Below are 16,988 nucleotides of genomic sequence, written 5' to 3'. Positions count from 1 at the left end.
TTTTTTCCCTCTTCTCTTGAATTCTGCTTTTGCATACTAGCTGGGAGGATCAAACAGTGTTGACTGAAGTGGGTGTTCACAAAAGATACAGACCGGTAGAAACATAAAGCATTGTTGGTTCTTTATTCACAACCTGAGACTACCCACTTTGGACAACTGCTCCATATTCTCTTTGGCTTTTGAAGCAGCCAGTCAGATGTTAAATTTTGATTGAGGTTTCTGTAGCGCTGAGACATATTAACTGGTTAGATTTGAGTGCATGTATTATTTAGTCCTCCTTTTGAGTTCGGTGTTTGTACATGTTCAGCCTCTGCTTTTTGCAGAAAAGGGTAAAAACAGTTCTAAATATTAAAAATCTAAGAAGTTAGTGTGTTGTGGCCATTCTGTTGCTCTGTCTACAAATTCAGCTAAAGGCAAACTGTATAATTTCTGGAACAGTTAAAGTTATTGTCAAAGGCTTTCACGGTCAGAGTTCATTGGTTCTTGTGGTTTATCCGGGCTGTGTAACCGTGGTCTTGGTATTTTCTTTCCTGACGTTTCGCCAGCAGCTGTGGCAGGCTGCCACAGCTGCTGGCGAAACGTCAGGAAAGAAAATACCAAGACCACGGTTACACAGCCCGGATAAACCACAAGAAGCAATTTAAAGTTATTGATTTACACTTTGTAATCTGCTTTGAGTCTCAGTGAGAAAGGTGAACTTTACTGTAAATAAGTGCAATAAATCAAACAATCTCAGGCATGTACAGGAGCAGCAGATACTGTTGGGCAATTACAGGAAATACAGGAGCATGTATCTCAGGAATTACAGGAGCACAGATCTCCACTAATTTAATATTTTGCTATGTGAGTAGACAGATCAGGCCTAAAACAAGAAAAAGCTCCCTGCCTATGGTTAAAAAATTGCACATGCTCTTGCACAGTTGGCCTGCCATTGGAGCAGCAGTAGCCCCTAGCAGGGGGTCAGGCACCTGCCCTGGTGAAGTGTCATTAGTTGGGGGAGTCAGACCATTGTACAGTTGCATTTTGGCAGCCTTACAATGCAATCCTAGGGAGAGTTATTCCACTCTAGGCCTATTGAAATGAATGGGCCTAGACTGGAGTAACTCTCTTTAGAATTGCACTGTTAGTCCCTGCATTTAAAATTTTCTCACCTCCATCCTATGTCCCTTGACTGGCATATAACACTACCATATTTATATTGGAGCTGAATATAGAGAGAGAGGGACCTAAATAAAACTATGTTGCATGGCTTGTGGAATAGGCTACAGTTTTGGCAGCCCTCCAGATAAGGCAATTTAGCATTATTAATGGGGGTTTGATAAAAAACTTCATGTGGGTTGTGATGCCCCTGTTTATATCCTTTAGAGCCAGTGTGGTGTAGTGGTTAAGAGCGGTGGTTTGGAGTGGTGCACTCTGATCTGGAGAACCGGGTTTGATTCCCCACTCCTCCACATGAGCGGCGGAGGCTAATCTGGTGAACTGGATTTGTTTCCCCACTCTTACACATGAAGCCAGCTGGGTGACCTTGGGCTAGTCACACTTTCTCAGCCCCACCTACCTCACAGGGTGTCTGTGGAGGGGAAGGGAAGGTGAGTGTAAGCAGGTTTGATTCTTCCTTAAGTGGGAGAGAAAGTTGGCATATAAAAACCAATTCTTCTTATATCCAGCACAAATGACTTGTTCTTTGCTTTTAAGCTTGTCTATTGCTTAGCTCCATCTGGTCCTTTGGCCCTTGTTTCTTGTTATCTTTCTTGCCTATTGCTTCTGTTCCTCCAACTTTGCCACCCTTGGCTAACCAGAGTTACTCTCCTTTTTATGGAACTCCCTCCTTAACCATGTCCTTGGTGTCATCTCTTCACCTTCCTTCAAATCCTTCCTTAAATGTGTCTGATTTGCCCACATTTATCTCTCTTTATCCTCGTTTCTCTCTGTGTTTTTACCTTTATCTCTTTTTTTAAATTGTAAGTTCTTTGGAGGCAGGGACCTCTGATTTTGCCCATGTAATTCAGTAAGGCGATAGATAGATAGTTTATTTGCGGCCCTTGGCCAGATAAAACAAGATACATGGACTAAAATGGTCTTACCGACAAAGAGTCCGAGTCTCAAGTCACTTAAAAAAAAAAAAAAACATCCAAGTTACATCTGCCTCTTGGACTAAGAGACTACTCTGTGGCAACGAATTTTAATTGCAGCCGTACAAAATTTTGCTACCTGAGAGGTGATTGAGGGATTATCTCCTTGTAGGAGCTTTTCTATCTTTTCTCTTTCCCATTCTCAGTATGAGGGGCTCAATAAACTTAGAACGGGGTATAGTGTAAAAATTACAGTTCAGGAGAACATGTTCAGTGGATTCTAAATTCCCGGATTTGAAGGGGCATAGTCTCTCTGCCCTGGGTATCTTCTTGAATTTCCCCTCTAACATAGCAGAGGGTAAGGCTGCATACCTAGCCAAGGTAAAAGCCCTCCTATATTTGTTTATCTCTAAGTAACGGAGATAGGCTGCCGGTGCAAGGATAAATTTGGAGTGGGGGGAGCCATAAATAGGGGAACTCTTGCTAGATCTACTTGTCGCTCAATATCTTTAACCCTTTGGTTTATAGTTGATTTAGCTTGATCCCACCCTAACTGAAGTAGTGCTAGGGGGGTAAAACCCAGGTTATTTAATTTGTCTTCAATGGCTATTATCCACTTTGACCTAAAGGTATCACAAAGAATCAGTAGAAGAAGACTTTTGGGGTTGAAATTAATTTTCAGCCAGAGATAAAGCAAGGACAAGACAGCCCTTGCCTCCACCTTCTCGTGCCGGTTTCTAAACAGATCATAGCATTTGATACACATCTTGGCAATTGCAGGGCAGCTCTAAGAAACTTGGATTGCACTCGTTCCATGGGAATAAGACATGAGGGTGGAGAGTCAAGTTGTGTTCCATATAACGTTTGTGCTAGAGTTTTCGCCTAAAAAAGTTTAAGGGCGGCTGGAATATAGTGTGCCCCTTTGGTCCAGAGAAAATTTATTATTGAACGGGCTGATCTTTCCCCTAAATTGCAACATAGATATTATGGGCCAGCTTGGAGCAAGATGCCTGGATTGTCGTTCCAAGATACTTGAATTGGGTTACCTGTTCCAACCTATGGCCATTTATGCTCCACCTCCTATAATTAGGGCAATTACCAAAAGCCATTACTTTTGTTTTGTCATAATTAATAGTCAGGCGTTCCTTCTCACAGAACGTTCCCACTCTCACTAGCGCCCTCCTTAGGCCAACTGGGGTTCTTGAAAGAAGTACCGCGTCATCAGCATAGAGCAGAATATGAATATGCCTGTCCGCTAGTTTAGGTGGATATAAATCCGGTGCATTCAAGGAACTGACTATGTTATTTATATAATAGGCAAATAGCAGGGGGCGAGTAAACAGCCCTGCGTAACTCCTCTATAGGTGTTTATGGGGACGGTAAGATGTCCTCTTCTATTGCACCTGACTTTCTGTGCTGTCCGTTCATGTAGGGCTCGCAGCAGCAACAGAAACCTTTTATCTACATTTGAGGCTTCAAGCTTGTCCCAGAGTAAAGGTCTGGAAATCGAATCAAATGCTGCCCTAAAATCAATGAATGCCGCATATAAAGAGGGTTGTCCCTTATTAGAATATTTCTCTGCTAGATGTTGCAGGACAAAGCAGTGCTCTGTCGTTGCTCTCCCTTCCCTAAAGCCTTCCTGCTCTATTGCCAAAATATCCTCTTGATTGAGCCAAAGGGTTAATTTATCTAGCAGGCAGTAAGGCACAATGTATGGTGGTGCTTAAGTTCAGTTTAGTCTCAAGGAAGTTGATTCTGTCCTGAGCTGGTGAAGTAAGATCGTTAAATATAGTTTATTAATCAGTAACAGATTTCCTAATTGCAAGTCATACCACTCTATGCTTCATTTCCTCACCTATGTGGTAATAGATCTTCCGTGTCTACTCAGATTGTTTGAGACTAGTACTGCTTACTGTACTTTGTGTTCTATTTTTGGCACAACTGAGCTCACAGAGTAAGGTATTACTGAAAGAAAAACCGCAAACACCAGACAAAGGTCCACTTGTATCAGACTCTTTGGGTGCCAAACGAACCTGCACTGAGGCACTTCACAAAAACTATTTTGTTGGCGAGTTACCTTTTTTCTAGTTAATTGAGGTAGAATGTGGGCAGGCCACAAGCAGACAATAAAATATCAACCTTTAAAAAGGGTGTGAAATCCCTAACTAGAATTGCCAGATTATTAGGTAGTAGCTTCATCTCATGAACATCATCTCATAGTGAAGTTACTGACATGCAGCTATTATTGCACTCTAATCTACACAAGGTTTTCTTGGACGGGAGACCAAATGGAGCTAATTATGTTGAACAGTTATGTTCTTAAAACCATACATGTTGAACAATTCTTAAAACCATACATGTTGTGTGTGTAAAGTGCCGTCAAGTTGCACCCGACTTATGGCGACCCCTTTTGGGGTTTTCATGGCAAGAGACTAACAGAGGTGGTTTGCCAGTGCTTTCCTCTGAACAGCAAACCTGGTATTCCTTGGTGGTCTCCCATCCAAATACTAACCAGGGCTGACCCTGCTTAGCTTCTGAGATCTGACAAGATCAGGCTAGCCTGGGCCATCCAGGTCAGGGCCATACATGTTGAACAATTCTTAAAACCATCAATCAAATGTTGGCAGGTATTGCGGGAAGAAAAGGAAGCATGTCCATGCACTCTCTTTCTTGGCTTCATGTGTACATCAATTCAATTGTTACTCAGCCAAAAGTTTTGGAAAAGTGTTTGCACGCTGAGGGGCATTGTGTATACGGTATAGCAGTCTTCTGTGGTTGAGGATGGCTAAGAGGGTCAGTTGATCACAATATGTATAGCTGGAAAGCCATTCCCCTACAGGCCAGATTAGCTGAAGGGAAGAGTAACATTCCTTTTATAACTCGTCTTACTTGCTGGAGTCATTTGGAGCAATCTGTGCCACAGAAGCTTTGTAGTGGTATGTCTTGTTGGCACATTTGTGCCTTGTGCGTATTACAGTCTGGTTTATGTGAGGTCACCTCTAGGAAATATTGTGTAGAAGGTCATGGCTGAGAGCAGATGATTGGACTATATAAACACAATCCCTCCAGTGCTATAGTGTCTTTGTCTTTATTTTGATATGCTTTTGTAAACATAATTGGCACAAAAAGTGTCTTCAATCCCACAGCTTCTTGGAAGGGGGGAAATCTTAACATCGTTCCGTGAGCATATTTTGTCTTCTGGAGTGTTCTCCTGTGATAGGTAGTCCCCCCATCTAGTTTTCTCTCCCATATTTGTGAAATTTCTGAAATTTCTGTGACCCTATTGCTCTGCAAGAACAAAGTTAAGAATAATTTCCGCAGTGACTATGATACATAATAGATTTATCAATCAAATGAAACATAAATTAAAGGGAGAATTGTGCCTGCAGTGTTTTGCTGCTTTGACTTGTGATCATATAGAGCTGCGGATATGGTGAGTGGACGGCATTTTCTGAGCTGGAAGTCAGACTTCTTTAATTTGGCTTCTTTTTAGGGCGGACGTTGCATGTGTTTTAAATTTCTATAATATGCTCATTACCAAAAACACTGATAAAAGTCTAATTCCACCAAAACAAGCAGATCCATCCACTGTATGAAGCCCTGAAAAACAATGAGCTCTGTATTTTCATATGGGCAAGCTTAGATGGCAAAGCCACAATCTCTCCACAAAGGATGCTCTGGCTCCCCAAATTTCTGGTATTGTTCTGGTATTGATAGCAAAGTTCTGGTATTGATAACAAATGAGGGAAGGCAAGATAGTGATGGAATTCTCCTGGGTGTCATAGATAACTTTATGAGGAAGTGGTGAGAAGTAGCAGTCTAACTGGAGATGAAAGAGAATAGAAAAGGGGGAGCTGGGTATGCTCTTGAAGCGGGAGAAGCTGTACCACAGCGACTTTTTGGTCTCTCATCCACATGAAGATTTTGGTACATCTCTCCTGGGCTTAGTGACTGGTTGTTCCTAGTTGCTCTAGTATCTTTTGAAAAAGAATTCTATACTGCCTCTTGGTAAAAATAATACATCCAGGTCTGTGTGCTGATGGCAGATCCCCTTGACGAACTGCAAAGTGTATGTTGTCTACAACATGAGGATGACCTGGTCTTAATTTCTGGTTGTCATGAGTTACTGGCTTGAGTTCACACATTTGAACCTGAAGTAACTTGCAAATGGAGACACATCTGCATGGGCATAAGCTTCAAATTGCTACTGCTTCACTTGAAATGGGGGGCCATGTTGTTAGAAGCAAGAATTATGCGGCATAGCAAAGCCCCATGCTATCATTGCTCTTGTCCATGTACGGTTTACTGTACTCAGGTGTCCAAAAGACTTTTGACAAGGTACCTCACCAAAGACTTCTCAATAAGCTAAGCAGTTGTGGGATGAGAGGGATGGTTTCCTTATGAATTGAAAAAAATTGGTTAAATGACAATAAGCAAAGAATAGGAATAAATGGATAGTTCTTGAAGTGGAAGTAAGTAAGCTGTGATGTCCCACAAGGATTGGTATTGGGCCCAGTACTATTTAATATGTTCATAAATAATCTGGAAGTGGGAGTGAATGTAAATAAGTGTAACAAAACACGTTGGAACAAAAATTCCCAAATTCAAGTATATGTTAATGGGGTCTGAACTTGCTGAGACTGAGAGGGAGAGAGACCTGGGGTCATAGTGAATAGCTCAATGAAAATGTCAAAACAGTGTGCCACAACAGCGAAAAAGGTAAGCACTAGGGATTGTTAGGAAAGGGTCTGAAAACAAAATGGCCCAATATTATCAGGCCCTTATATAGATCTATGGTGCAGCCTCATTTGGAATACTGTGTGCAGTTCTGGTCACCATATCTCAAAAACAACGTTGTAGAGCTGAAAAATGCAGAAGGGGCAACTGAAATGATTAAGGAATTGGAGCACCTTTCCTATGAGGAAAGGCTGAAGAAGAGACTTCAGTTTAGAAAAGATATGACTAAGGGGGTTATGATAGAGGTTTATAAAATTATGTACAGGGCAGAGAGAACATTTCTTCCTCTCCCCAAATACTAGAACTCAAAGGCATGCAATGAAGTTGATGGGCAGTAGATTTAGGACAAACAAAAGTAAATACTTCTTTACACAATGAGTGATTAAAATGTGGAATTCGCTGCCAGAAGATGTAGTGATAGCCACGAGCATACACAACTCTAAAGGAAATTCATGGAGGACTACCAGTGCTACCAGCTTCTAGCCATGATGACTAAAGGTAACCTCCACATTCAGAGGCAGTAAACCTATGAATACCAGTGTCAGGAGGCAACATGAGGAGAACACATGAAGCTGCCTTCTACTGAATCAGACTCTTGTTCCATCAAAGTCAGTATTGACTACTCAGACTGGCAGTGGCTCTCCAGGGTCTCAGGCTGAGGTCTTTCACATCACCTACTTGCCTAATCCCTTTAACTGGAGATGCCGGGGATTGAACATGGGACCTTCTGCATGCCAAGCAGAGGCTCTACCACTGAGCCACAGCACACACACACCCGGGCCTCTGTGCCCTGTTGTTGGACCTCCATAGTAATTGGTTGGCCACTGTGTAAAAAAAGGATGCTGGGCTAGATCATCCACTGGTCTAATCCAGCAGGGCTCTTTTTCATAACAATGTAAAAGGAACCAGCTGATTCACAATGACTTGTCTTAACCATACAGAGTTCTTGATCACTTCTTGCAGTCTGTTATGCAGAGTTCCTGTCAAGCTAAATCATGCCATCGGATAGAAGTACTGACTGTAATGGGATCTCTGACATCAACCACCACACACTTCAATCAGTTTGTTCACCCAAAATCTCTGTCCATTGGACAGAGAGCATCCAGGGTGTGATTTATAATGGCATTCCTTCCTTTGTCTGGGCACATTTATGTAATGGTTGAATGATCAAGTCTGCTGAATGTTTGGTTAGTGAATTTGGTTATGTTTGCCTACAGCTGCATTCAGGCTTTAAGCAGGTTTTTGAAATGCAGGAATTCTAAAAATATATCCACTTTCTGGGGGGAAAGGTTGTTTCTCAGAATTTGACATTGATGTGTGTTTACTTCTGTAAACTTTAAAAAGAAAATCTCAGAGTTTACAGCTAGTCTCTTCTCTTCTAAAGGTGACTTTTATGAACGTCTTGTAGCCTTTGTTTTTATCTGGTAGCATCTAGCTCTTGGGAATAGGTGGGTGGAGATCAAGATGGAGAACTGGAAAATTCCATGAGGAAATTTTACTGTTTTAGCATCAGAGGAAAGAGTCTGTGTAATTATCAGCTGGTTTTTAAAGGGGAACAATTAGGCAAGCTGGGAATGTTGCACAACTGCTACTTTTTAAACTTGCAAAACACACATTGGAATGTTCTGGGGGCTGTGTCAGTAGTAGCATGCCAGTCGCTTGGAACTCTGTAGTTCTGTTGTTTATGGACAGTTTTGCAGAATGGAGGTTTGCAGAATGTCATGGCCAGGCATCCAGTAACAACTTATAATTTTCAAGTTTCCAAGCAGTTCCAAGTGTAGAAGAAGCGTTTAACTACTTCCATCCCTGTTCATCTACTGCCTTTCCCCTTACTGTTTGTTTGTTCCTTCCTCTGCTCCATCTGAGTAGGGGAAAATCTGTAGCTTAATGGACACACACTTTAATGTGGTGAGGGGGGTTGTGTGTGTAAGTGAAGCTGAGAGCAATACTGTAAGGAGTTTAGGCAGAGTCACTCAAGATGGAACGGTCACAGCTGAGAAACCAGGCATAATATGCATCCACCTCCTTCAGGAATCAATGGCTGCAGTGACTTGATGGCACTGTGCTTTAAATCACCAGAATTATCTAGCCCCAAGGCATCTTTTCCATGTCCCATAGTATGTAGTCAGATCCTATGAACTGGGATTGTTACTGGCTGAGCTAATAATTGCATGGTGAACTTTTCTGGCTGCCTTTTTAATTTTTTTTACAATGATACAAAGACATGAAGAATGACTCTTCCATTATCACTTTGTGTTAGTGTGTGCTTGTACATTATGGCAGTCTAGATATAGCTTGCAGATAGAATGTTAATAAATGCCTGATTTTGTAGACAACTGATTTTGCTTTTAATGGGACATTATTGCTGCTCTGTCTCTTTGAAGGCTATCTTTGCATTGTTCTACCTTTCCTTTGAATTGTTCTGAGGTCTCTCAGATACACTCTCGGTAACCAGAAAGCCACATAGTTGTAACTGCTAACAACTTATGTTAGCAGCTCCAGCAATTTATGCAGGAATCTTGGCTGGGTTTTTTTTTTAAGTAAGATTCTAGCTTTCATGTTTGCAGAGAGAACTGGAAAACAACCTGGCATTTCTCTCCACTGGTAGTCCTGTCCTTGCCTTCCATGTTCAGATCTGATGGAAGCATTTGTGTCCAGAGCTTCAACTTAGGCAAACAGTATGAATGTGTAATTGTCAGCAAATTAAGAGACAAAATACAGATTTATGCTAGGTAAAAGATTAGGGGGCTTTTTTAACAGCAGAATTCCAGATCAGCCCCGCTCCCCCTTGTGCAAGCATATATACCCCCACCTTTACTGTTATGTTTCCTTTGTCATGAGATTTAAATCTTGAACTTGCCCTTGAGTCTTCAAGAAAAAATGCAAGGCAGAAATCTAAATTGTGTGTGCGTTAACTCCTCATTCCTTTTCCTACAGAACCACAGAGCAGACCCAGAGGAACTCTTCACAAAACTAGAGCGCATTGGAAAAGGCTCGTTTGGAGAGGTTTTTAAAGGAATTGATAATCGGACACAGCAAGTAGTGGCTATTAAAATCATAGACCTTGAGGAGGCAGAAGATGAAATAGAAGACATTCAGCAGGAGATAACTGTGCTAAGCCAGTGTGACAGTCCTTATGTAACAAAATACTACGGCTCCTATTTAAAGGTAAGATATACAAAGTGTTCCATGTTTACTGGAAAATATAATACTGTTCTTAATTACTTTGAAAGCAGCAGAATTAGTGTCCTTAGGTATGGAATGCAGTTATATTTTCATCTTCTTGAATATGGCCGATCAGTTTGTGGCCATAGTCAGAAATTCCAAAGAGATTTCAAATTTCTCACAGTCCATTTTGTTAGCCTTTCTAGTCTACTCTTCTTTATTTTAATTTTAAATTGATTTTTATAGTATATGCAGTTTTAAAAACGAACTAGCAGCTTTCCTGTAGATGTAGTTAAATAAGTTTAAAATATTACAAGCAGAGCAACAAGCAGGGGGGGGGGGGAAAGAGAGGGAAGCTTTTGAGAAGAAAACATCCCCTAGGGGTGGTAAATTGGGGAGACAGAAAGCGGAAAAAGCCAAGGCAAAGGATGGTTGTGCATGGAACTCCATATTTTTGGATGTTTTGTGCCTTAGTTTTGCAGTCTTAGAGAAGGCATCGTGCTGAAAGAGTGAATTGGACAATCAGGAAAACAGCAAAAAAAATTACAGAGTACAATCAGGTGTATATGCACTTGGGAAAGAGGGACATTTGTGGCATTTTTCTTACTCTGCTAACATTGTAGCTAGGATCAGGTACGTTTCATTAAAGGCCATAAGTTTGCTGCAACAGCCAACAGTGTTTATGCTAAATAAATATGAATAGGATGGTAACACAAATAGGTGAGTCTCATCAGGGATAAGAGATTAGCTGAGAACAGAGACAACAGTATATTAAATACAGGTATTCTTACTGTGCATTCCTTAAGGGGGGGGTCAGCTTAGGAGCCAGTGTGACCTCGCAGCGGCATAAATGCCCAGGTATCCTGGGATAACGTTCACTTGTGCCACCACAGAGGGCATCCCCGCTGGCCCCAGGATGCCACACTGCAGCGCAGAGCTTGGGCACCAGCACAAATCCCCACGCTGGCGTCCCAGGGTGTTCCGGGGGGTGGGGAGGTGCATTTAGGCAGCCTTCAAACTCCTTTCGTCCCGGAAGCGCCTCCTGGAATGCCGGCGGTCCTGCGCCACCTTTTTAGGAGGTTTCTTAGCTGCGCCGTCCTGGCTGGTGCAGTTTGCCCTCCTCCTCAGGAATGGGCTCTTAGTTTCACAATTGTTCCTTTTTTATAACATAAGAAACTTTAAGACACACAGTATAATCTTATCATAAATTGTCACGGTTATGAACACCATCAGGCTGCTAAACCGTCTGCCACTGTTATGGCATAAAAAAATTATTCACGCTTAGTGTTGTTCCCCATGTAACTCTAGTCAAAATTATTTCTTCCTCAGGCTAGAGAATACAAAAGACATGTTTTGTGCACTGCATGCAATATATTTCTTGGCCCACAATACACACCCAGTTACAGTTTATAGTAGCAGCTTCTTTGAGATGTTATTGGAAAAGCATAATCTATTTACTCTTTTCTGCTGTGAAGATCTTTCCAAATCACACTCAAAACTATGCAAAGGTGTCTGTGTGGCCACACTGTTAGCCCAAAATGAGCGCTTCCTGCAAAGTTTTCCTTAGTGACACAGTTGGGCTTTGTGGAAAAATGCTAAAAGAAGCAAGTGCCTTCCCTCCTGATTTCTGAGCACTGGAACAAACCTCTGTGGTATTAATGCTGTTTTTAATCATTCTTGTTTCTTAACAAAGTGTGCTCTATTTTGTGGCAGGACCTGGACCATGGCGGTCCTGCACTTCTGTTTGCTTTTCAGTTGAGCTCAGATTTCATTCAGTGTTCATGAAATAGAATATAGTTAAAATTTGGCGTCAGTCAAAGAATCTGGTATGGAAATTGTAGGCAAGCCTTTTCATGGAAGTTTTTGGGCAGAAGAAGGTAGAATAACTTTTGGTTAGTTAGTTGGGTTAGATGATAATGTCTCTGAAATCCTAAATTGGACAGGTAACTCCTCAAACTGGCACAGTGGCATTTATATATGCACATATATTTAAGAGGGTGCTTGAAAATGCTTTTGAATTGTGCATATCTTATTATAGGTGTTATTTTGAGTGCACCTTGAGTGCAGTGGTGGACTGGTAGAAAATAATGTACCTGTCTAAGGCTAGTCCTTCTCCTGGGCTTACCCAGGCCATAGAAAGTGGCCATGACCCCAGCCCTCAGCTTCAGGCTGCCAACCACTCCCATGGCTGCCCTAATGCCTAAGAGGGCGATCATTTTTGGGCCAGGCAATGTATAGGTCCTACACATCACTGAATGGCCCCTTTAAGGAGCTGCCAGCAGCAGCTGGGCCAGACTAGCCAGGCAAATAGAGAACAGGTTTGGGAGGTCAGGGAAGGCAACTGGGCATATGCATAATTTAGCCTGGTAGGCCAAGGAAGAGGCTCTAGGCCTTCTTCAGGCTGCAGAGGAGAGACTTGAAAAGAGAGCAGGATGAACAAAATGTGGTTAACCCCCTCCCCTCTCTGCATTTGAGGCCTTTGCTCACCCTGGGGTCTCAGCTAGAACCATGGAGGCAGTTAGGAAGGACCAAGCAGTCGCAGACCCCTTAGACTATCAACTATAGTGCTGCACAAGGAGCACTTGAAACCTTAATATAAGGTTAATTCAGTAGAAATTGACAAAGATATGATGAGCACAAAACCTTTTTGTCAAATAATTGACATGGAGATGATGGATACCATCATCTTCTTTTTGGTGCTTTACTTGATAGGATGTGACCCTATTCTTCTATTGTGTCTTCCTTTTAGGATTAATTTCAGTTTGCGTACCTCTCTTATTCTTTCTGTAAATGCTTTACTTTTTGGATATATTACAAACCACCTAGGATCTAAACAGTGACAATTTACTTAGTTCATTTGTACCGCACCTTTCTCCCCGGTGGGCACCCAAAGTGCCTTGCATTGTTCTCTTCTCCATTTTATCCTCACATCAACTGTGTGAGGTAGGTTAGGCCGAGAGTGCTACTGATTCGAGGTCGCCCAGACAACTTCCATGGTAGAATGGGTATTTGAACCTGGCATTGCCTGATCCTAGTCCAACGCTCTTAACCAGGGATGGGGAACCTCAGGCCCGGGGGCAGTATGCGGCCCCGAGGACATTTTTTGTGGCCCTCGGGAGCTCCAGGGCCCTGCTGCAGAGGCGGGGCACAGGGCGGCCCTCCCAGAGGGTGTTCCTGGTGCCACGGCTTACAGCGGCGCTGCGGCGCCCTTTGGACCTCCTCTCGCCGACTGTCGGCTGTTGAGCAGCGAGAGGGAGGGGGAAAGAGGCTGGCGGCTCCCGGCGGCAGAGCATGCATGCAGGAGCCAATTGGGCTTCTGGGGGGGCCTTTTGTGGACTCTGGGGAGGAGAGGGCATGGAGACTGGGGCCCAGTCACGCGGGGCTATGTGCGCCGCCGGGTGTGTGTGTGGGCAGGGGAGGCTGGGGCCCGGTCACGCGGGGCCAGTGTGTGTGTGTGTGTGTGGGAAGGCTTTTCTCTCTTTTCTTCCTCTTTTTCTGTCACTCTTTCTCCTTTCTCTCCCTCTCTTTCTCCCTCTTTTTCTGTCTTTTTCTTTGTCTCCCTCTTTTTTTTTTCTTTGTCTCCCTCCGTCCTTTTCTTTCTTTCTCCCTCTCTCTCCATTTCTTTCTCCCTTTCTCTCCCTTTCTCCCTCCCACCCTTTTCCTCTTTCTCTGTTTTCCTTCCTCCCTTGCTGATTGACTGTGGGCTGCGCCCCCTGGCACCTCGTTTGCTTGGGCCCACTGCTGGCTGCCCTTCCACCTGGGAGGGGGGGAGTGGGGGCACCCTGCAGGCATTCTCTGTGTGGCCTCCCCTGGGGTGGCCAACCTCCAGGTGGTGGCTGGAGACCTGGCAACCCTAGCCTCTTCCCCCCCCCACCGGGAGATCTATACCTGGTATGGCCCCTGAATGATGTCATAAATGTGCAAATGGCCCTTGGCAGGAAAAAGGTTCCCCACCCCTGCTCTTAACCATTACACCCCACTGGCTCTCTGCAGACCATGTAGTGTAAATTAAGAAAAAACTAATTTTATGAAATCAGAAGCCTCAGTGCCATCTCTTGATTCATGAGTAGAAGAACTTTCAAACTGAAGTCTACTTAAGATAGTTCTTCAGCCTCTTTACTGCCTGTATATGAATAGAAGAATATTATATTATTGTATTATAGCATGATATTATTGTATTACTGTATGATATTGTTGTATTATTGCAATTTATTTTGTTATCAGCCTAGCCTCTTTTCTTCTGCCCTTTTTATGTAATATCCATAGTTAGTTTGGTACTGTTTATGTAATATACATTATGCATGAACGGGATTTTTTATGAGTATTGCTTAGTCCTTGTGTTATTAAAAAATGGAATGCTTCAGCCTTGGATTATTATTTTTTTAATTGCCTTCTGAGTTATATGCCAAGTGCTAAAATAGCTCTGAGTGATTTAAGATTTTAAAAAAGGGTGACAACATAGTTTTCCATGTAGGGCTTTACTGCAATAACTAAGTATATTAGTGCCAAAGAGTAAGCAGTACAAAGTATGTGAGAACTGTGCTGTTGGACCATTTTTTAAATTGTAAAAAATAAGTTTGCACATTACAGAAATCCCATCAACTAGAAATGGAAAGCTGACACTGCTTGGCTATATTTTCAAGTGTGTGTCCTGTCCTTTGAGTAGTAAAATTCTGACCAGGACATACTATCTGAAGAAATTTAAATACCATTTTTGTTGGAACAGTTAGTGCTCATAGTTTAGCAAGTAAGTTTTTGTGTTACACAGAAATCTTCCTCAGACTGGATGATTGTTGAGGCAAGTGGAGGGAAGGAAAATGGAATAACAGCTCTTACTCTGCTAGGAAGGCAGCTTTCCAAGCTTGCATTCAACTGGTTAAATTAGTGTGCTGAGCTCACACCCCACCTTGTTCCTACCTCTTCCCCCTCCTGTCAGGTGCAAAACACAGTGGAGTCCCAGTTAGTTTTTAACGTTGGCTATCGGTGATGTATGAACATAGAATTTAATCCACACTCAGAATCCTAGTTAGTAGGGGGGGTGGGACATACCTTGGTTAAACCAAATGCCTGAATCCATGTGAATTAGTTTCTCACTGGAATTCCTTCATCGTGTTCTGTGAAGGGTGGGAGGATTGGGTTTATGCACATTGTAACTTGACTGCAGTTAACTTTACCATCTGAATACAGTTCAGGAGAACATCTTCCCTGCTTCTTTGTCCAAGTATGTTTCTCTTTGTTTGCCTTGTGCAAAATCTCAGAGTTCTAACCTAATTTAAGTAGCCAAGCACCATATCTAATTTTGAACTGGATCATAAGAGTGTGGGTCAGAAAAATACACACAGTGAGGCCAGGGGCTGACTTGGGGGCTGTTGTTTTACAAGTGTGATAAAAGCCCCATGTTATAGAAAAATATGAAATGTGTAAAAAAGAAAAGAAAGAAGAAGCATTCAGGGTTAGACTGGGCTCTGTTACAGAAGCAATGTCTGCTTGTGACATTCTGTGTTCGCCGTGTTTGGGTACATGTGGGTTTTGTTTCTCTGTTATAATTAAGGGGGGGGTAGAGATGTAAAATATCTTGAAGTTTTGAAGCAATGGAAAAAAACAGTTTTCCCCTGTTTGTTCTGGCGGAGGAGGAGGGGGAGAAATGGAAATTTTGAGGAAAATTGAAATATATGCAATACTTACTGGCCTATCAAACCTAATCTCACTGCTTTAACAACATAAAATGAGTCATTAATTATTTAGCATATAAGATTGTAATATTTACAATTTTATGGAATTTAAAAATTATAAATGCCTTAGTTTTGTACAAGCAAAATTGCAAATATACCCAGAACTTGAGAGAAAACTGCAAGTTGATGCATCATATGCTATTTTGCACATGTACCTTAATTTTTGCTATCAGGTTAGAGAGCGCTAAGTTCTCAGTGAAACTTCCAGTTTTCCTCTGAGGCTTTGATGCAGTATCTGCCCCACCTCTTTCTGATCTTTTTCCTCTTTCCTAGGAGAGAGTAATACGCTACTTTTTACCCAGTTTGTGGATAAATGTTTCACAGTAGTTTGCGGGAGAGGTGAAAAGGTCAGCCACATCAAGTCAAAAGGACAACAAAAGACATTCTAGCTGTATCTGAAGAAGTGAGCTGTGGCTCACGAAAGCTCATACCCTACCAGAAAATATTTTTGTTAGTCTTTAAGGTGCTACTGGACTCTTGCCCTTTTTGACTACTGCAAACAGACTAACACGGCTACCCACTGTGAATTATCTTCATGGAAGGCACCACATTTAGCCGTACAGAATGGAAATCCATCAACCTTGTGACCAATGGATTCACATTCTAGCTGTATCTGAAGAAGTGAGCTGTGGCTCACGAAAGCTCATACCCTACCAGAAAATATTTTTGTTAGTCTTTAAGGTGCTACTGGACTCTTGCCCTTTTTGACTACTGCAAACAGACTAACACGGCTACCCACTGTGAATTATCCCAAATACTTTGTACTCCTTATTCTCCTTCTCCCAGTGCTCCATTTCCCCTTGATTTCCCTTAGTTGTGTGTGCTTCACAGTGCATGGGACACAATAATAAAGCCATAGGAACCTGCCTGAGACCTGAGGTCAGCCACAGTGCCTTCACTTCTAGAGATGAGAGTGGCAGATGCCAGTGAAAGGCCTTTTCTGTTGCTGTCCACAGGTTGTGGAACTCCTTCCCTGAGGAGATATGATTGGCACAGTTTTTATTGCTCACATGGTATAAGCCAAATACTTGTTCCAGAGAGCCCTTGAAAACTATTTCTTACTGGCCACACTATTTTAGATTTTGGGCAGTATTTTAAGCTGTTCTGTATAGCTGGGGTTTTTTTGGGCTACATTTACTGTTTTGATATTTTAAATCGTGTTTGTTGTAAATTGGTTAGTATCTGTTTGTCTTGGACATAACTTGACTTATAGTATTTATGTTTTAGTATTCATAGCTCTCTTATCTTTTGTAAACCACCTTGGGTATTCTGAGGAATAGAA

At 42.3% G+C, this 16,988-nt stretch overlaps 1 protein-coding gene across 1 annotated transcript in view; it reads left to right on the top strand.

Moving 5' to 3' along the window:
• The window catches only part of STK26 (serine/threonine kinase 26), a 41,667-nt gene that overhangs the window by 9,063 nt on the left and 15,616 nt on the right, over window positions 1–16,988 (top strand). The window contains exon 2 of the mRNA XM_056859494.1: window positions 9,747–9,977. Coding sequence (XP_056715472.1) covers window positions 9,747–9,977 — 231 coding nt within the window. The remainder of the gene's footprint in view (window positions 1–9,746; window positions 9,978–16,988) is intronic.

The sequence above is a fragment of the Euleptes europaea genome, chromosome 13 (genome assembly GCF_029931775.1).
Source record: "Euleptes europaea isolate rEulEur1 chromosome 13, rEulEur1.hap1, whole genome shotgun sequence".
In the NCBI taxonomy this organism is placed as follows: domain Eukaryota; kingdom Metazoa; phylum Chordata; class Lepidosauria; order Squamata; family Sphaerodactylidae; genus Euleptes; species Euleptes europaea.
Note: the sequence above shows the minus strand (reverse complement) of the source record. Positions and strands in the feature narration are given on the sequence as shown.